A 21474-nucleotide genomic window follows, 5' to 3' on the forward strand; every position below is an offset into this window, starting at 1 on the left:
TTTTTTTTTTTTTTTTTAAATGAGAGGAAAAGGATCGATAAGATAAAATTAATTTTTCTTAAAATGTTTTTGAAAAAAAAAATGAAAAGAAAACGGCGGATAATATTTGTTATTTTTTTGTTTTGTTTTGTTTTTCATGTTTTTAGATGAAATTAAGCATTGTTGTTAGTTCGAGTATCAGAAAAACAAAAAGAAAAGAGGAAATGATTGAATGGTACTTTGAATTGATAGCAATCAGTAAAATAAATTTAAAATCAACAAATTTACATTTATGTTAAGTCATTTTTATATTTTTAGAGAGGCAAAAAGAAAAAAAGAATGAAATAACATGCATTTTGTATCTTTCATTTGTCCTTCAACTACTCTATCAATTCTACAGTAATAATAAACATGGCAAAAACAAAAAACTAAGATTTAAAAAGAAAAGTACATCGATGAGTTTTTTGATGTGGAATTCAAAATGGTTAAAAGAAGGTGGAAATGTTGTTAATAGCCAGTTTTGACAAAGACAATTTTCCTAAGCAATAGTTGTCGACTATTTAATTGCTATTTACTACTACTATAACTACTGCATAGTGTTATCAGTGATATCATTAGCATGAATCTTTATCATTATTGTCATACTATTGTTATGTTATCATTTGGATTTCTAGTATCGTGATTATCATTATCATAACACTATTGCTATCGTTTTGAACCTTTAGCGTTATCATCATCATCATCATTGTTATCATTATTATTGTAACCATAATAACATTTGTTGTTTGAAATCATCATCATCATTATTGTTATTTATTGTTATCACTTGAACTCATATCATTATCATCATATTGTTATTACCATCACTGTTAATATAATACCATCGTTATCACTTGTACCCAATATTATCATCATTATTATTACCACCACCGTTACCATAATACGATTGGCTGTCGTTTGAAATCATCAGCCACTATCATCATCATCATCAACCACCATCACCATCATTATCATTATCAACAACCAACATCATCATCATTATCTCAATCATTAATAGCATGAAAATAATAAGTGGATAGTTAGGTAACACGTAAATAATGCATAAAAGATGAGTAAACAATTATAGCCATTCGTTCAATAGTTCTATTAGAATTATGAAAATCGTACATTGTGCCAAATAAACAGGAAAAATGAGGACATTTGTACAATCGATCAAAATTTTCAGAGATATATGCAAATCACTTCTGCACGTTCGTCTTCTTATTTTTTTTTTTTTTTTTTTGCTTGCTAATTATTCTTATAATTTTTTAATTTTCATTGCCACAAGTAAATTTTTTCTGCTTAATTTTATTCAAATATACATTGTTTACTTATTTATTTTTTAAATTATTTCAATTAAGCGAATGATACTGATGCATTGATATTTACATGCTTTAATAAAACAGCACTAGGGATAATAATAATTTTGGATGATTATAATTATAATTTTTTTATTTATTATTATTGTTATTATTATTTATTATTGTTATTATATAATTAAATAATTTTTATTATTACAATTATTGCCATTATTATTGTTGATTATTATTATTATTATTATTGATACTATTGTTACTACCGTTATTATTATTAATAGTTGTTGCTATTATGAGTCATGATGATCAACTGTAGAGATATATTTATTATTCGATCGTATTATTGGTAGAAATTTTCAATTAATTATTTATTTACATTTCAATTCAACTTATAAATCAAAAAAAAAACAGCTGATTTACCAAAATAATTACAAAAGAAATAGCGAAAAAATTTATTCGATAATTATTCAATATCCAAATGAGCGCTAGAATCATAAGCATTACTCAAGTATTAATTAATTATCAGTGATAATTAATGATTAATTAAGTGGTAATTAAAAAATTAATTTACCCAATTAGCTTTACTCATTCTTTATTAAATTATTGATGTGATAGTAAGAAGTTTGGTTTTTTTTGAAAAAATTTGCTGTAACTATTTACTTTTTCTTACAATTAATTTTATCCATTTATATTAAATAAAAAAAAAAAAGAATTTTTTCTTACCGTTTTAATCCTAATTTCAAATTTAAATCCAACCTTTTATTATAGTCAATAATAAAAATTTATTTCAAAATTTATAATTACTAATTTATTTAGAAATGTATTTTTTTATTCATTTTATGTTACAAATGCTTTTTTTGCAACATTTATTTACCATAAGTGAGCAAGCATATATCTCTCATATGATTTAATTGTAATCAATTCATATCATAAATTACCGAACATTTTTTTTCTAATCAAATACTCAAATAATGATTATCACATTTTATGGTTGATTATTTCTTTTAAAAGTTATTCTTAGCTACTATTTTGTACATATATATATTAAACAACAGTTTAAAAATTAAAATATGAAAAGAAACTACTATTCATAATGAATCATAGTATAGTTTAAACTTTAATTTTAAATTTTAAACGAACTAATTCAATTTTAATAATAATATTTTAAGTAATATGAAAAAATATTCTTTTAATTAAAAAAATTTTTTTTTAAATAAAAGAGTTTTTCATAATGATCCACGAATTAATTTACTCATAATAATAATACTTGAAATAATATTAAATAAATTAAAATATGTATGAGATTTTTAGAATTTTTGTACAGTGCATAAAGATTCTTAACAATTTAACAATTTTAAAAGTTTAATGATGAAATTTTCAAGGTCTTCCGTACGTGTATGTCTCTGTAAGGTGTATGTGTGTATGCATGTATGTATTATAGGTATGTATATGTATGCGCTATGCATGTGTTCTAATTATCTTATCAATGTTCTATTTCATTAATTACATCACTTAATAAGTGGGATGTTAATTAATTTTCTATTGTTAATTGTATGCCATATGATTTCTTCGTTCTTTTTTTTAATTCTCTCTCCCTCCCTCTCTCTCTCTCTCTCTTTCTCACTTCTAACTATTCTTTTGTTTATCTTTTTATTCCATTACTTTTATCATAGAAATAATTTTTGCGCTTTCTTATCAAATATATGAAATGATAGAATAAATGACCACAATGGATATATGTAATAAAATGTTTTTTTTTTTTTTTTTGTGAATCAGAAAACAACTAATAATACTATTTTATTTAAAATTAAGATAAGAAATAATAAATAGGCAGTAATTATAATCGATAACAAAACTTTTAGAAAAAATCAATACTTGAAATTAAGAAAGACAATAAAAAAAAGAAAAATAGATAATAATTAAAATTACTATTAGAGCGTTTCTTTTTCTTTTGAAAAAATTTCATATTAATTTCTAAAACTCTTTTTTGTTCCTCTCACTCAAAAAAGAAGGAAAAAATATGTTTATTTCTTTTTTATATTCTATTTCTATTTATTTTTTATTAGAAATAATTTTTATACTTTACTAGAAATGATTTTTATGCCACTGTGCATTCAGCGTTGATATTTATTTATTTATTTTTTTTTTCAAAATGTATCAAAACTTCCATTATGAAAATTCTTCGTTCTCATTCTTATTTTATTTAATTTTCTTTTAAATTCATTTTCTCTTTTTTTTGAATTAATTTTCAGTTTCCTAATTTTGTATGATTTGATGTTACATTTAAATGTTACTAAGTTAATCCAATATATTTTGTACTATTTTTTTCTCTATTTCTATTCAACTTTTTCTCCAAATTTTCCAAATGACAATTCATTTTTTTTTTCAATTTTTTTTCTTGAAAGTTAACAGTTCTATTTGCCTTTTTACTCGAAAAAATGACAATTCTAACTTATTTCCGAAATTTCCAAACATTTATTTTTTTCATTTCCTTTATTCTAATATTATAAAATTCATACCTGACAACAGTTTTTTAATAAATAATTAATCACTGTAACGCTTAATGGATACCAGATGTTATCAAATATTATTTCTTAATTGGAACCACTTTATAACCATTTAATGCATACAAAATTCTAACTTAAAAACAAATTATATACAAAAATATTATTTGCATTTATACAAACACATATAAAAATACTTACAAAAATATAAAAAGAAAAAGGAAAAAATTATGATTAAAATATTATTTTTATTTATTATTTTTTAATTCTTTAGTCACTTTTAATTACTATTTCATTCACCGATTTTGCTTGCGTTTTATTTTCAGCTTTCACCAATTATTTCATTAGTTAAATGTTGAATAGTGCAGGATGAAACTGCTTAATTACTATTTTGCTTAAATTTCTTCTTTCTCAATTAAACAATGACATTATTCTCTCATATTCAAAAGTTTGAATTTTTCTTAAAAAATATTTTTAAATAATAAAGAATAAAAGCATAAAATATTTTGCTAATATCTGATAATTGTATCTTTTTAAAAATTGATTCCATGATCAAACACATACACATATATATACATACAACCTAACATTGTGGTAATGTTAACCTAATTTTATTTCATTTCTTTCACAAAATTTACGATTTGAAATCTTTTTTTTTATTTTTTTAAACTAACCAATTTTTAGATAGCTTTATTAAAAACTATCAAAGAGAAAGAGAGAAAGAAAGTGAGAAATAGAAAGAGAGAGAAAGTTTAAAAAAATACTTTAGTGATTTATATCTGAAGATTTTATCACCATGAACTTGTCACACTTATCATTATTTATCAATACCGTTTCCATCTTACGTAGTTTTTTTCCTGTAATCTTTTAATTTCATCTAATTTTACAAAAACTAAGTATTTGAAAAAAAAGAAAAAGAACTCCTACTGTTACTAATACAAGGGCAAATTATGATTGACATCATTACGAGACTAAAATTTGCCCAAATTTTTAATTTTTCGCTCAACATTTCAATTAAAATCTTTTATATTTTAATTTTACCCGAACATTTCAATTAGTAAATCATTCAAATCACTTATGATTTTCTATGAATCAAAAAATAAATATTCCTAATGCCTTCTATTTTTATCGCGACAAAATTATTGATTTATAAGTGTAAGAGATAAGATTGCTAAGTTATTTTTAACTACGTTATTTGGCGTACGTTTGTTACGTTAATCTTCTTTTAAAAGCGGAAAAATTATGCCAATTTCTTTTGGCGAAAATAATTAATTTTGCGGGCGTTAACAGAATTATATAAGGTCTGATTTTAAAAAATGCTAATCCAACTTTTAGTTGTTTATGCGATTGGTTTTAGTTAGCCAATTGAACTAAAATATGAAGAATTTTAATTCTATAAGTCATTGTTATTACTAATATAAATCACATATTACTTTGATTTTTCATTCTTTTTTTTGTAGTTATCTTAAATTGTTTTCAACTATAATTTTGTTGCTCTTTTTAAACAAACATATCAACAACAAAGTAAGCAGTAAAATTCCTTTTTATTTCAATATTTTTCTATATTTTGTTTTCGATTTATTTTTTTCACAAAAAATTTATCAACTGATATTTTTAATTTATTTGTTATCAGATTTCATCTTTGTCTTTAAAATTATATATGATAATTGAGTAGCTAATAAATTTTCATTTTTTACAACTATCTAAATTAACCCAACAATCTAAAACACTTTTACATTGAAATTGCTTATATCTACTGCATTTGGAGGTTTTCGTCGTTTTATTTTACCTTATAAATTTATGCTAAATTTTAAATTCATTAAAATTTGTTCCCATTTAAAAAATTTTATTGCAATCCTTAATAATAGATTTATTGAAAATTTTAGCTTACATTATTTTGTTCTTTGTTCCTTTAAAATTAAGTCGTCATTATAAATTTTTTTCATTTTAATTAATGCTCTTTATAATTATATCTCATAAAAAAAGAACTTATGAAAAATCTTTAGAAACATAGAAATCATGTCTATCCATCAATAAAAAGTCCAATATATTTATTTTTTAATCTGTTTAAATTTATCATGGCATACTAATTTTCAATCTTAAGATTGAAATATAAATTGTATTCTAATAATTCTTTTATCCTATTTGTTCATCGACCACTTTGATGTTATAAAATAATCTTTTGTCAGTACTCAGAGAAAAATAATTCCACTCTTTTTTTTTTTTATAATCATAGGTGCTCATTTGAATAGAGGAATCAAGACAAAGAAAGAGAGAGAGAGGGAGGAAGGAAGGTTAGGAAAAAATAAGATTTATTTATATTTTTTTTTTAATTCTTATCAATTGTCCTTACTTTATCCTATGCTTAGAAATTTTCATCAGTAAAACAGGAACAATTGCATCTACATTCTATGTTTCAGGTGTTGTTAAATGTCACAAACAATTAACTTTAAATAATTTTTAAAATAGAATGAATTTGATAAACTTGATTTATAATAAAATATTTTCTCATCTCTTTTGTCTTTTTTTTTTTGGAAACAACAGCAACAGTAAAAATCAACAGCAATAGTAATAATAATAAAAGATGAAAATTTGGCATATGGAGCAGTATCCAATTGGTGACCGTCGCCTTCCTCATCATGTTTATCCACCAAAATTGTATACAACTGATCAATTGCAAGCAATTGCTGGTGTCGTTTCATATAAGGTATTAATTATGGTAAATTAATTGATTAACAATTTGCTAAAACAAGAGCAAATTCTTCAAATTATTATTTCATCATTAAAAATTTTCTTTTATCATATATTTGATGAATGTAAAATTAGTTACCATTAAGATTTCTTATTTATTGTTTTTTAAATATCATTTAAAATTTATTCATTTTACTGTAAAAGAAATATGTCACATTAATTGTCGTAAAGGTTGATATTGATGATGCTAATGCGATGAAAAAACGCATATCACGGGTGAAAGCAGAACGAAAAATGACCACAACTGATATTTTTACTCTTGATCAAAATACAAACAAGTTCGAAGAAAAGGTCAATTTTAATAAATTGAATGATTTTGAAAAAAAAAAAATTGCGTCCCAAAAAATATTCTACTTAATTGAAACATTACCAAAACTATATTCCGATCCTTTGAATAATAAATTGCCAAAAGTTTGCTTTACAAGATTTCTTTGCTGACTCTTTATCAGGCATCAAAAAATTAACGATAATGATAATAGCAATATAATTACAGCAATAATGGTAATAATAATAATTAACAATAATACTAATAATAATAATAATAATTTTAGTAAATATAAGATGAAATAGGCGTTTGGATGACAACACAAAAAGTAGGAAGAATTACTTGTCAACTAATAAATCATTCTTTAATCAATTAAACAAATTGTTTATTACAAATTAAACAACCTTTAAATAACTGAACCTTTTGCATAAATATGGCAGTCATTTAAGAGTAAATGTGAAAATATGATATTGAGAATGATATTGTTTATCAAATAAATCAAATTCAAAAAAAAAAGAAAAAATTATCGGATAAACAAAAAAGTTTTATTTTTTTTTTTAAAGAAAGACATTGCTTATATTTTTTATTGTTTATTGAGCATTATTTATCAAAAATAAACCTATTTTATTGAACTTTTTAAAGTTCGAAAAATTTCTTAAAGAATTCTAAACTATGAAGTGGTTTTACACAATAAAATTATCACAGTTGGAACAATTATACGAACCTGTTGCAAAAGACGTAGATTCTGCATTTCTCGTTACGGATGGAAGCGCATATTATGATATTGAAATTGATGATGATGATTGGATTCGTATAAATGTTGAACGAGGTGATCTTATCATTATACCGTCTGGTCGTAATTATCGTTTCACATTAACAACACAGGTATTTATATATTCATTTGTTCAGTCATTTATCTATTCCTAGTTAATTCTAATAAAAAAAGAAGGAAAAAGATTCTGAAAACATTTTCCATTACATATTTAAATATAACAATAAAAATTTACAATTATTCGTTTTTCTTTTTCTAAAGTAACAAAAACAAAGAAACAAAAAAATTAAAACGACAAAAAACAGATTAAAAAAAAAAAAGACTGTTGAAGACTTTTTGTTTCCCCAAAATAAAAATAAAAAAAATTTAGATTATAATAAGATAGTTATATTAATAAGAGATAGTTATATTTTCCATATGATTAACTGCAATTAGTAATTAAAATTACATTTTTTCTAATAGGTGTTATCCTTATATTTTTATAAAATTCTCATTTATTTGCAGAACAAAGTTGTTATTCAACGTTTTTTCGGAACAAAAAATCTGACTCAACAAGGATAAATATGACAGAAGTGATACATTTCAAGTAATTTTGATTGATTAGAAAGGAAAAAAATTAATAAATAGATATTTTTATTGACTTCCTAATTCATTGCATTTCAATTTAAGTTTGTATTGTTATGATTGTATTATCATTTTTTCATAAATATATAAAATATATTCATTTTGAAATGAAAAAAAAAAAAATTTTAATTAAATATATTTTATCTGTTCTATTTATTTTTTCATTAATTAAATTTCATTCTGATGTGTAATTAAGAGCTTAATTTTTGCGAAAAGAATTTGCTTTTTTCTTAATAAAAATTTTAATTTAAATATTTCATTTCTTACAACATCCAAATATGTCGAAGAATAACAAATCATTTATACTTCTACTTCAAGTATTATGAAACAATACCATTAATGGATATGCAAATTTTTATATCATTGATAACATCCCTATCTTATAATATCTTATAATAAAATTCATTATTTCACATTCTGCTATAAATTATTTTGTGTTATACTGTAGTTATCACTTAATATTATACTGTAATCACAACTTGACATCATACTGTATTATATGTACTGAGCGTTGAATAAATTTAAATTTCTTCAATAATTAATAGCTCTAGAAATTTTCCGTTTTTTTCCGTTCTGTTTAATACAGTTTAAACTTGAATTTGTAGTTTTCATTTTTTTTTTTCAATATTCTTAATCTTTAAAATAAAAATAAAACATACAAACAACTTAAGACATTATTAATAAATTTTATATTAATATTAATAAATATTAAATTTCAAAGCCATTTTCAATTTTGAATATTAAAATCTTACAAAATGTATTCTGTTGTTTAGAAAATATTATAAGCACTAATACAAACCACAGAACTACGTAATTTAGCAAATAATTAATTAATATATTATAATTTAATTAATAAATGCATTAAAGGTTGATTAATAAATAATTTTTAATAAACAGCAATTTAATTAGGATGATTTTATTAGTAAAAGCACTCATTAAAAAAACAATAACAAAGAATATGTGAAATGAGAAATACTAGTAATTTAAACTAGTTGTAATGATTTAAGATACAAATTGGTCATTAATGTAATTATTTACATACATCAAACGCTTTTCTTTTTTTAAAAGTTTTGTAAATGGAAACATAAATAGTGTGTGCTTTGATAATTAAACACAAATTTAAATTTAATAGAATTCGATGTACGGTCGTGCAGTAGTAGTACTACTGACAAATTTTGGCATTGTCGCATTTGCAAAACATGATTTACCTCTGGATTTCAATGATATAGTTGTTTATGCCAAACCTGGTTTATTCATTTATTACATATGTTGAAAAAAACTTTGAGCAATTTTAAATTGAAATTTATGAACATTTATTTTTACTGTTTATTGCTTTAAAATTAATAATCAAGCTAAAATATAATTAGTGTAATCAGTGATTATATTTTGTAATCATTGGTATATAATGTACAATAACACAACTTGCATAATCTATTAGCAATATTTTCAGTTTTAGAATTAAACCAATATTATTTTATGATATTGATTTTTATTGAAAATAAACTTTCTAGCTAACAAAAACAAAAAATACTGCTATAAATTGATAATATTATTTGCACAAGAGGAAAATTTTATATTTTTCTTCCCTTCTATACAGGTGATGCGATGCAATTAAGTAAACTTACTGCGGATGAAAATGAAGATCTGAAAATTAACTGCGGTAGAACGCGTCGGCAATGGCTTTCAACACGTTTATTTTAAAATTTCAATAATTTTTATACAAATTCAATTTTTTTAGCACTCATTCGTACAATGTTATCAATGCATTAATGAATGTTCCCTACTTCTGCTCATCAAATAACATCATCAAATACACTATTCATATGCTAACTTTTATTTTTTTTACACATTTTCTGCTCAACAGTAGCAGTACAACTAATGCAATCTTTAAAATTAAATTTTACAAATGATTTAGCTTATAAGATTTCGGCTGGATCAGCTGCAAAATTGGGTCAATTTCCATGGGCTGTAGCATTAACTACTATAAGTCAAAAACGATACAATTATTGCGGTGGATCGATCATCTCAAAACGACACATCCTTACCGCAGCACATTGTTTCATGAAATATGAAAATGATCAATTACCATGCACGTCTGTTACATTTGCTGAATTAATCAAATTTTATTTAATACATTTGCATAAATTCTATGACTAACATTTATTATTTATGACTACTATTGTTAATCATGATTACCATTATTAATTATGGTTATCATTGTTAATCATGACTATCATTATTAATCTTGACTATAATCTTGGCCATTATTGATGATCGTGATTATCTCTGTTATTCATGATCATCATTGTTGATTATAGCTATCACTGTTACACAATCATAACTATCATTGTTAACATTGCTCTGTTACATCTTTGCATAACACACTACCACTCATTTAATTTTAGAACGGCTACAAATTTGGATGATATCACTGAAGTCATAGTACGATATGGTGGGATATGTTTGCGAAGTGACTCACCACCATGTGATGGAAAGTTGTGCATGACAGCAAGAATTAATAAAATTGCAATTCATAGGCGGTACATATGAATTAGCTTTCTAAATATAAATTCAATTAATTAAACAAAACAATGTCATCATTTTAATTTATGTACAGTACTTGTAAATCTAGAAAACAACTTTTTTTTACAGTAATTTTTCAAAGCAAATAATATATTGATTAAATGTATTTAAAAAACCAAGCAAAATTTTTTGTTTTTTTAAAAATTCTTTTTTTAGTTTTATGGATGATGGTTGTATAGGGGGATTTGATTTTGCAATCATTGAAATGGAAAGTGATTTGATGGTAAATCTATTCAACGATGTTATTAAATTTACAAATAATAGATCATATCCTTTCCTAATACATATCTCTGCTATGTTTAAAATTCAAAAGAAATAAAAAATTATCTTAATTTTGTATAATCAAGGTATTCTTGAAACCATTCTACACTCTTTCAATTTATTCTCCTATCTAATTAATCATTAATGCATCATTCTTGCCACATTTATTTGGATTTCATCATCCATCACTTACTCCGATGATCCCGATTAATCCGAATCGATCATCCTTTTCCAGTTTGGTACTACTACCTCAGCAATATGCTTACCAAATTCATCACTTGATCTTAACTCTGCCGAAAATCTCTTTGATTATGGATTTGGTGATAATGAAAGTGAGTTCAGTATCAATGCAATCAATTAATTTACAAAAAATTCAAAAATCCAAAACCTAAAAATAAATAAATCCTCCTTTTTATCATACACCTAATTTTATATAATTTGTCAAAATACAATAAAATTTTAAATAGTTTAAAAACAATACTACTTCTACTCCTACTCTTATTATTAATAACTAATTAATAATAATAACGAGAAGAAAATACCATACAATTATCATTTAGAGATGCTCTTCCAGATATATTTATAATTTCAGATGGAGAAAGCATGTCGCGATTGAATTATGGTAGTGCAAAAATAATCAGCGTTGGAGAAAAGACGGATTTCATTCGAGCTGGACCAATTCATAAGCCAAAAAATAAAACCATTTATCAGGGCATTTGTGTTGTAAGAGCATTTACTTCCAATTAATTACTTGCACTTTAATTTTACTAGTTACAATGGAAAGTCATAAATTAAAAGTTGTAAGTATGTATATTACATTACTTATAATTTTCAAGACACAATATCATTCCAGTAAATCGATTCGTCGAATTATTTCCTCATTATAATATTCATAAACAATAGGGATATTTTTTAAAATTTTAGAAAGAAAAATCAAATCTTTATTAAGAAAGAAAAGAAATATACTTCCCTTGTAAACTTTGCATTTGTATTATTTGTATTCTTTTTAATTTTATGATGAACAAAAATAAGCTAACGGATAGAATTTGAATGTTTTAAAATTTCATCTTAATTAAGCTAACAAGACTCATTGAAACAGTGAGAAGAAATTAAGCTAGCATTTCAACCTTTGACCTTTCATATATGTATATATTTAATATTAATCAATGCTTGGCATTAAAACGTGACACTAGGGTAACGTCTCACGTCGTCCTCTATGGCGGCGTCTCATGCTAATACGTGCAACTTCCATCTGATACGCGCGATTTGCCACGCTATCATGTATCGCTAGATGATTATGACAATTCTATGACATCTTAAAGTGGTCCGTGTAGTGAAAAAATACGTCTCATGGTGCATATTATATATTATGGCGAGTATATCTGAGCTCTTCTTTCTTTTCCTCTCTCTCTCTCTTAATATCATCATTTCAGGGTGATAGTGGAGGAGGATTACAGGGATTTGTTAAACAACGCGTTTTTCTCCTTGGTGTACATTCATTTGGTCCAAAAACTTGTTATAGTGGGTCACCGTTTACGGTAACCGATACTCGACCTTATGCACAGTTAATGTGTGATCTAACAGGGATATGTTATCATTTATCACCATTGAAATGATAATTATTGTTTATATATTATTATTTGTTATCTTTTAATTTCAGCAATCTATTTGTGCAAAATTAAACGGGATAACAAAAATGGAAAGACTGATTTATTTCATTTCATATTTGATTGATAATTTAACATAATTTGACTCCATTTTTTATGAATAATTTGTTACACTTAATCTCATAAATGATATTAAATATAACATTTCGAGAAGTATGGATGTTTTTATTGCATTTATATACATCTTATAAAGATTATTATATGCATGACAAGTGCAAAAAAAAGTGATAAGTAAGATGTTTAGATGAAAGTATTATTATCATATAAGTAAATATTACAGATGCCTAATATAAGTAAATACTGATAACAAATCATAGTTGAAAGAAGACTGGATTTTATTAAATGTATTCAACAGAAATATGTAGGAATGACGTACGTTAATTTGGTAAGTGAAAAAAAAAGCGAACATTTGTGGAGAATGTATATTTTACATTTCACAGTCAATTAAAAACATTTTGTTTCTATTAATAAATGAGGGCGGATGGTTTCTGCGTGTTAGGACTGTATGAATTATCGGTATTACAACTGCATAAAAGTCAAGCTAAGGTAATTTCGATTCTCCATTCATAGATGTGTATCTTAATTTTTAAGTTATTTTGTGGAAACTACTTTTACTGATAATTGGGAATAATATGACGAGAGAAGATGTAAGTTGATTACGTTTTCGTGTATTTCTCTATTTGTTTGCTTCATTTATGTTAACTTCATTTCATTTCTATGTAAAAATGACTAAATTTTGTACGTAAATGTTTTAAATACATCACTAAATAATTGCGATAATGTTGTGCGATAAAGTTTAGAACAGTTTAAATCAGAAACATCCCAAGCGATAGGTATAGATTAACGGGAGAGGGATCATAATTTATATCTAAATCAACTGTTGTTTCATTTCGCGTTACTGTTGTTGTTACTTATCAAATAAAAACAATCAAGTCAACCACTTACTGTAACTCAAAACAAATAGATAATCATATTATTATTTGTCTTGTATTTTGTATATTCTACTCGTTAGTTATCCTCACATAACAATGAATAGTCGTCAAGATTAATTATAATTGTAGATTATCATTCAATTTTTTGGAGATGAAACGAGACAAGAAAGATGAAGAAAATGGGGGCGGTAATCCATTCAGTAATCTCGATAAAACAACTGTTTTACAGGAGGTATTCGTTTGCTTTAAGAGTCCAATGTTTATTATCCTTTCTTCATAATCTTGCTATCCAGAAGAGGGCATTACAGTTGGTTTATTCTTTGAAATAGGACAGCTACTTATTTCAGATAAAGTGGTTATAAAATAGTATCAGTTGTTGCTGATGATAGAACAGTATTCTCTGTTATGTATTTAAGTTGCTATCTACCAGTGATCTGCTTTAATCATGCAACTGATTATATGTATTCATTTCGCATGTTTTACATAAACTCAGAATGTAAAAGTAATGCCTAGTTTCATGAAAAGTTCTTTTTATCCAAAAATTTAGGCTCGTGTTTTCAACGAAACACCGATAAATGCACGGAGATGTAGTTTGATTTTGAGTAAATTACTATATTTACGACAACAAGGTGAAGCTATCGGGCGTACTGAAGCAACGGAAGCTTTTTTTGCTGTAACAAAATTATGGCAAAGTAAAGATTCGAATTTGCGACGCTTAGTCTATCTTGCAATTAAGGAGTTCTGCGATATCTCCAATGACGTCATCATTGTTACTAGCAGGTTTGTTATAATTTATTGTTATAATTTATTTTCCATTGAGTAGTAATGTTACCTGTTGTTAATCTGCATATTTCTTTTTTTTTTTTTTTAATTTGTAAATTGAAATAAGAGAAATGAAAATTTATGAAGTGAATTCTAGCCTTACAAAGGACATGACTGGTCGAGAAGATGTCTATCGTGCACCAGCTATTCGAGCTTTGTGCTGCATAATTGATGGAAGTATGTTACAGGCTATTGAACGCTACATGAAACAGGTTAGCTAAATAAATTATTATTAAGATTTCTTTTTTTTAAATTCCAACTTCTTAACTTAATGATATTGAATATACTAACAAATGGGCAGTAAAGAATATGGGATATGACGACATTGTTTGTCACTTCCAGGCAATTGTCGATAGAAATTCAGCTGTTGCATCAGCAGCTCTTGTTTCATCATTTCATCTGCTTCGGAAGAATCCGGAGGTGGTACGTCGTTGGGCGAATGAGGTGCAGGAAGCTGTTTCGTCAGATAGGTTTGCTCATTTACATATTTGTTTGTCTTTTTTGTGGGATATTTTTATTATTGATTAAATAGACTTTTTTATTTTAGGTTATGTAATATACTATTGTTATTACTGAGCTTGCCAACTCTATATTCTACTCAGAAGTTAAATTTGGATTAGTTACATTATACTTGTTACTAAACTTTTGTAGATTTAATAATTTTTTTATTATTTTTACTTAAACTAAACTATGTAGCGAAATGTTGAAAATTAAATGGATGCTCAAAAAAGCTCGTTTCAGCAATATGGTCCAATTTCATGCTCTCGGCTTGTTATACCATATTCGTAGCGGCGATCGTTTGGCAGTGAATAAATTGGTTCAAAAATGGAGTAAATCATCACTACGTTCTCCTTTTGCAACATGCTATCTCATTCGACTTGCTACCAAACTTATCGAAGATGATGAAGCGGGGTAAGTTTCGTTGCATTTTTTAATATACTATTTGGCTTTCTCTAAATTTTGCTTTCTAAACCTATCTTACAAGAGTAATGTTAAAACTCGCATTAGTGTCCAGAAAAATTGCAACATACATAAAAAACGATCAACTTCTTTATGATATAACAGCCATTCATAAGTTTTTTCATTGTTTGTTAATAAAATGATTAAATTAAGGTTAATGATATTTCAGAACAGAAAGTCCCTTCTTCCAGTTCATTGAATCATGCCTCCGTCATAAATGTGAAATGGTTATCTATGAAGCTGCTTCTGCGATAGTTCGGTTGCCACGAACAACTTCATCGGAATTGTCGCCAGCTATTTCAGTGTTGCAACTTTTCTGTTCATCTCCGAAACCAGCACTGCGATTTGCCGCTGTTCGGACTTTGAATAAGGTTTTGGTTTTGTGATTTTTTTTTTGTGAATCTGACATATCTGAAATACATGGCTCTTCTTTCCTGATACTTTTTCTTTTTTGGTGCAAAGAAATCTTTCCACCTCTTTGTGACGTTTTCTATAACTAGTGATGTGGCTTACAAACTTACCGCCAGAATTCAGATATTTTTGTAGGACACTGTTCTTTTTGATCAGTTGGCCAAAACTTAAAAAATTTTTTTTGTCGAAAGTATTCTTTGACTTTTATTTTCAGGTGTCAGTGAAACATCCGCAAGCAGTAACGTCGTGTAATGTTGATTTGGAACAATTGATAACAGATCAGAATCGTTCAATAGCAACACTTGCAATCACAACTCTTCTCAAAACTGGAGCAGAATCATCAGTGGAAAGATTAATGAAACAAATTAGCACATTTGTGAATGAAATAAGTGATGAATTTAAGGTGACATCACTCATTTCGTTTCCAGTTCTTCAGAATTTGTGGTCTTAGCATAGAATTATGTAGAATATAAAAGTAGCAATTGCAAAAATGAAATATTGTTAACCAATGTGTAAATTAAAATAGCGGTTCAACTGCTCTCGTCATAAACTTTGCGTAGGTAATTGATAATTGATATGTTTGTCCCCAATGTGCTTCCCTCTATCACAAAAATGTTGATTTCTTAGACTACTGTAGCTGTAAACAATCAGATAGTTTTTTGCTGCGCACTGTGTGCCTTATATGAGTTTACTGATACCTTTGGATTGATTGATGTAGTGAAGTTAAATTAAATGACTTTTTTTAGGACTTAATTTTTTCATGTTTACTTATTGCAGGTAGTGGTGATTGAAGCAATCCGTTCACTATGTTCTCGTTATCCACGTAAGCACTCGACTCTTATGTCATTTTTGGCTACAATGTTACGCGATGATGGTGGTTTCGACTATAAGAAAAGCATTGTTGATACTATTATTGCTATAATTGCTGAGAACTCAGATGCAAAGGAAGCAGGTACTATATAATTCTTTGTTTTCGCAACGGAATCAATCTTCTTTACTGGATAGAGTGATGAATTAAGGAGACTTCTTTCATCGTCCTTTTTGGTTTTTCTAGATTACGAATGCAAATTTCAGGGTTATCGCATTTATGTGAATTTATCGAGGACTGTGAACATCCTGTGCTTGCCACTCGTATATTACACTTGCTTGGTCGTGAAGCACCAACAACCTCCAGTCCATCACGTTATATTCGTTTTATCTACAACCGAGTTATTTTGGAAGCTACTCAGGTTCATTTATTTGTACTGCTCCAAAATTCAAGATAAAATGATTTAATATGAGCTTGTTAGCGAACTGAATATTGTTGAAAGAAATTTTGCATTGTTTTATAATTTGCTACAATTTTACTTTCCAAGAAATTACAAGGATTTCACCCATGAGAAACTGATAACAGGATGAAATCCCTAAAACTTATGGATGCACTATAATGTTGTTCAAAAAGCGACTGTTTTAATAAGACGATTAAAAAAAAAAAAAAAAAAAAGGATTAAAAAGGATTTAAAAAAAAAAGAAATTGCAGAGATTGATATAATCAGTTTTTTGCAATTTGTTTTATTTTCAAGGTTCGCGCTGCAGCAGTAAGTGCTTTAGCCAAATTTGGAGCTCAGTGCCCGGATTTGCGACCTTCCATACAAGTGTTGCTGAAGCGTTGTTTGCTTGACTCGGATGATGAGGTTCGTGATCGAGCGACCTATTTTCTCTCAATTCTAGAGACGGAAAATCCTCATCTAATTGCAAATTATATTCTAAATGGACTGCAAGTTAGTTTCTGTTCTTAAAATAACATGTTGTTTTCCTTTATCCTTTATATATTGTTTAATTATTCTTCCAAAGATAAGATATCTCATAGAAAGATAGCTTGACTAAAATGTCAAAAGCTCAATTGTCAAATTTACGGTACACTACGTACATGAAGTAAAAAAATTTTTTTTTTAAAGGTATCGGTTCTTGGACTTGAAAGAGCAGTAGAACAATATGTGACTAATGGAGATTATGATAAGCCATTCGATTTGAAGATAGTACCAATTTCGGCTCTTCCACTATCCATAACAGAAGTTAAAAAGCCGTCTTTGTCTGTAGAGATAATTTCGGATAAAAAGGAAGAAAGAAAAATATCTCGACAAGAGATTTATGCAGGTTATTGATATACTCCTACACTTATAAAAAGTGTATACTTGTCAGAGAACTGAAAAAAAAATCAGTGTTGTCTTCAGAATTTTGATCTAGTTATTTGGTATTTTAGAACAATTATCAGCTATTCCGGAATTTGTCACTTTGGGTCCATTGTTCAAATCTTCACAACCGGTGGCATTAACAGATGAAGTGACTGAATATAGCGTCATGTGTGTTAAGCATATTTTTCCTCAACATGTTGTCCTGCAGGTGAAATTTTATCATAAAGATTTCTGAATTCTAATCCAAAAAATTTTTTCTTCGGTGAACTTTATTGTCATCCAAAGACGAATTTCAGTTCGACTGTAATAACACACTGAATGATCAGTTGTTGGAGAATGTTTATGTTGAATTGGAGCAAACACCAGATACAGAAGGATGGTTGATTTTGCATACAATACCACTTGAGAAATTACCGTTTGGCATACAGTCAACTACATATGTGCTGTTGAAAATACCCTCAACAAATGCTGTGACTGGAACATTCAGCGCAAGTTTAAAATTTAAAGTTCGCGATATCGATCCTGCAACAGGCGAATTTGAAGGCGACGAGACTTATAATGACGTCTTTGTGGTATGCAATTCAATTCTCAGGGACAGGCAACGAAGTTGTGATAGTTTATTGGATAAATTTTATATCATTATTAAGTGCATTTTATGGCTGTATGACTTAAGTATCATTAAATATAAAAAATTAGTTTGCATTATCTTTCTAAATTAACAGTGAGCATAGTTTTTGGAGCTCAGAATAATTCAACAAATTCAAAAACGTAATAAATGTTAAGCAATTGATAAAGTGGGTAATGTACTCAGCGGAATAGTATTTTAATCACTGGACATTTGGTAATTGACTCTAAGCAATTGTTTTAGATGCTGGCAATGTTCTGCAGTTTCTTTTTATTTCAAGAGTTTGTGAATAAGTGTGCAGTTAAAATGTTATAACATTCTTTTTCTTCATAGCTGGAAGAAGTTGAAATAATGGTTGCTGATCATGTGCAACCGATGCAACGAACCAATTTCGCTGTCAGTTGGGAACAAATTGGTGATAGAAATGAAAATGAAGATACGTATGCTTTGTCAACGGTTCATACCCTGCAAGGTTTATTCTCGTTTACACCTGAAATTTATTATTATTTTCTCTTTATGATTTCAACTGACAGAAATCTTATACATACGAAGTTTGAGAATAATGACTGCAATTGTTATCAACATTTAGTGAGACGTATGTAGTAAAATTTTTAATTAGAAGCCGGTTGGGTTGCTGAAATTCCGAAGAGTCTGTTAATTAATATTTTGTGTAATATTTTGGCGATTGCTTCTGTCAAGCTTTGTATGCTGATGGCCCTAATGTTTTGCATTTTCATGTTTTGCAATAGGATTTTGAATCCAAATCTTCTAAGTTTTATTCGGTGTTGTTTGCATTTATCTATTTACATTTTATTTACATATTCAAATAACACAAATTCTTTTCTGAAAAATAATTTGCCAGTAAAATTGAATAAGATTGAATCTTAGGTGGTAATTTCAATAATTATATTGCAGATGCGGTGAGAGAACTAATAAAATGCATAGGGTTAGGCCCATGTGAAAGATCCGATCACGTGACGGAAGGTAAAAACGCCCACTTGCTTCTTTTAGCCGGCGTATTTCGCGGTGGACATGAAGTTTTAGCAAAAGCGCGACTTGCACTGGATTCGGTTGATAAAACTGTTACAATGAATTTTATTGTCAGGTTACGTTTTGCTTTATTCGATTACAGATTAGTATTGGTTAAAATGAAGAATGAGGAGTCGAGCTTTTTCAGAGATTCAATTTTTTTGTACACACATCATGTATGTTTTTGTACCAGAAAAATCACTTTGTTTATGGACAAAGAAATTTTTCCGCTACTGAAAATGCAGTTGCATATTATAAAATGAAGTGAGATTAGAATACTGCTATTCATTATTTATTAAACGATAGTCTGGTAACTTATATTGTGTACTGTCATAGCTTATTTTGTATAATCATTATATTATCTTTCATATATTCTTAAAAATGGTTTTTATATCATAAAAAGACGAAATTTCAGATCTGACGATTCGACAGTAAGTGAAATTATAGGAAGTGCAGTAGACTGAATTTGTGTGCTGATGACTGCTGCATCTGTTAACAATGTATTGACAATAAGCTGTGGTTTCCTATATCTATTTATTATTTTTTATCAGTGTTGAAATAAATTCAATATCTGAAAACTATATTCCCAAGAAATTATCCTAATTTATTCTGACATTTCTCATACTTTCCTGATTTTAGCTGTTTTACTAAAAGCTTTACTCGTTATCATAGGATCAAACATTCCAATGTAGAAAAACAGAGTTATTTGAAACATAAAATGAGCCGTGAGGGTAAGATCACACTAGGTTATTTTCTATCACGTAATATTTGATGCCACTGATGGAATTTATTTTTTTACAATTTAACCCGCGATTATTTGACCCCCATACACTTGATGTCTTTTCATTCTTACACTCCATTGTGATCCTTTAATAAGAGAGAATATTATCTTTGTTGTTGGTACCTTTAAAATCTGTTTTTTATTTCTTAAATAATGATCATGTTAGCCAATGTATTCGGTGTTAAATGAAGTTCTATTCCATGGTAGGAAGCAAATACATCTAGTGAAACATGTAAGGCTGTCGTAAGTTAACTCAAGTTTTCCGTACTTGTCAGAGATAAAATGAAATAACTTTAGCTAGTTTAGAAACTAGTAAATACCAGGTAAAAATATCAAATATCAGGTATTCGTAGCATTCGATAAGCTAAACCTTGCTATATTTCAGATAGGGCTTAGCACTCACTTTGAACTGATAATATTAAATTATGTTGTAAACAGGATGAAAATGAATGAAGTTAAAGTTCAGGTATAGGAACGTAGAAGTTGTTTTTTCTCTTTCTCGTGAAATTGTTTATTAAAACTAGAAAGTATGTTGCAAAAAGCTATCATCAATGTTAACAAACAAATATACTATGGGACATTTATGCAAGTTATCATCAATTGTTTTATGAAATGTATTATAATAAAATTTAGCATTTTTCTCCCTTTTATTCAATAATTCAAGTAATTTCAGTCTACTTTTTTAACTTTCATATTTATATACCCCTATATATACATATGTATAGTTGTAACCTCTTCTTTTGGTCGGAAATAACGCTTTCTATAAATGACTTGTTATATTTTTAGAATTTGCAAATAAATATTAGAAAAAACGATAGCAATTGTTTATAAGAGATTTACCAATTCATATGTTTATGAATTTTTCATACTTAATGATTTCTTCATCTTGAATTAAATGATTTATTTAAAAAGTGCAAATTACTTTTAAACTACGAAGGAAGTGTGTTTGTTACATTATCGAAGTTACAAAAAAAGAAGG

General features: G+C 26.9%; 3 protein-coding genes across 3 annotated transcripts; all 3 read left to right on the top strand.

The window, feature by feature from the left end:
* Positions 1 to 6422: 6422 nt before the first annotated feature.
* Bm5469 (putative 20.9 kDa protein in PLB1-HXT2 intergenic region, putative) lies at positions 6423 to 8187 on the top strand (the record flags this gene model as incomplete). Its single annotated transcript, XM_043078516.1, has 4 exons — positions 6423 to 6545; positions 6761 to 6880; positions 7560 to 7739; positions 8131 to 8187. The coding sequence occupies 4 exons, from the start codon at positions 6423 to 6425 to the stop codon at positions 8185 to 8187; spliced, it is 480 nt and encodes a 159-aa protein (XP_042934450.1).
* Positions 8188 to 9388: 1201 nt separating this feature from the next.
* Bm5896 (Trypsin family protein) lies at positions 9389 to 12710 on the top strand (the record flags this gene model as incomplete). The annotated part of the gene is made up of 8 exons (XM_001893570.2): positions 9389 to 9497; positions 9848 to 9940; positions 10166 to 10343; positions 10656 to 10790; positions 10990 to 11056; positions 11330 to 11426; positions 11687 to 11817; positions 12528 to 12710. The coding sequence occupies 8 exons, from the start codon at positions 9389 to 9391 to the stop codon at positions 12708 to 12710; spliced, it is 993 nt and encodes a 330-aa protein (XP_001893605.1).
* Positions 12711 to 13844: 1134 nt separating this feature from the next.
* On the top strand, positions 13845 to 20178 carry Bm13807 (coatomer gamma subunit, putative; the record flags this gene model as incomplete). Its single annotated transcript, XM_001893571.2, has 16 exons — positions 13845 to 13925; positions 14241 to 14473; positions 14613 to 14727; positions 14858 to 14985; positions 15257 to 15427; positions 15645 to 15846; positions 16101 to 16289; positions 16664 to 16838; positions 16961 to 17115; positions 17449 to 17646; positions 17824 to 18022; positions 18129 to 18268; positions 18357 to 18632; positions 19019 to 19157; positions 19601 to 19790; positions 20130 to 20178. The coding sequence occupies 16 exons, from the start codon at positions 13845 to 13847 to the stop codon at positions 20176 to 20178; spliced, it is 2640 nt and encodes an 879-aa protein (XP_001893606.2).
* Positions 20179 to 21474: the final 1296 nt, after the last annotated feature.

Source organism: Brugia malayi (genome assembly GCF_000002995.4).
Source record: "Brugia malayi strain FR3 genome assembly, contig: Bm_v4_Chr2_contig_001, whole genome shotgun sequence".
NCBI lineage: Eukaryota > Metazoa > Nematoda > Chromadorea > Rhabditida > Onchocercidae > Brugia > Brugia malayi.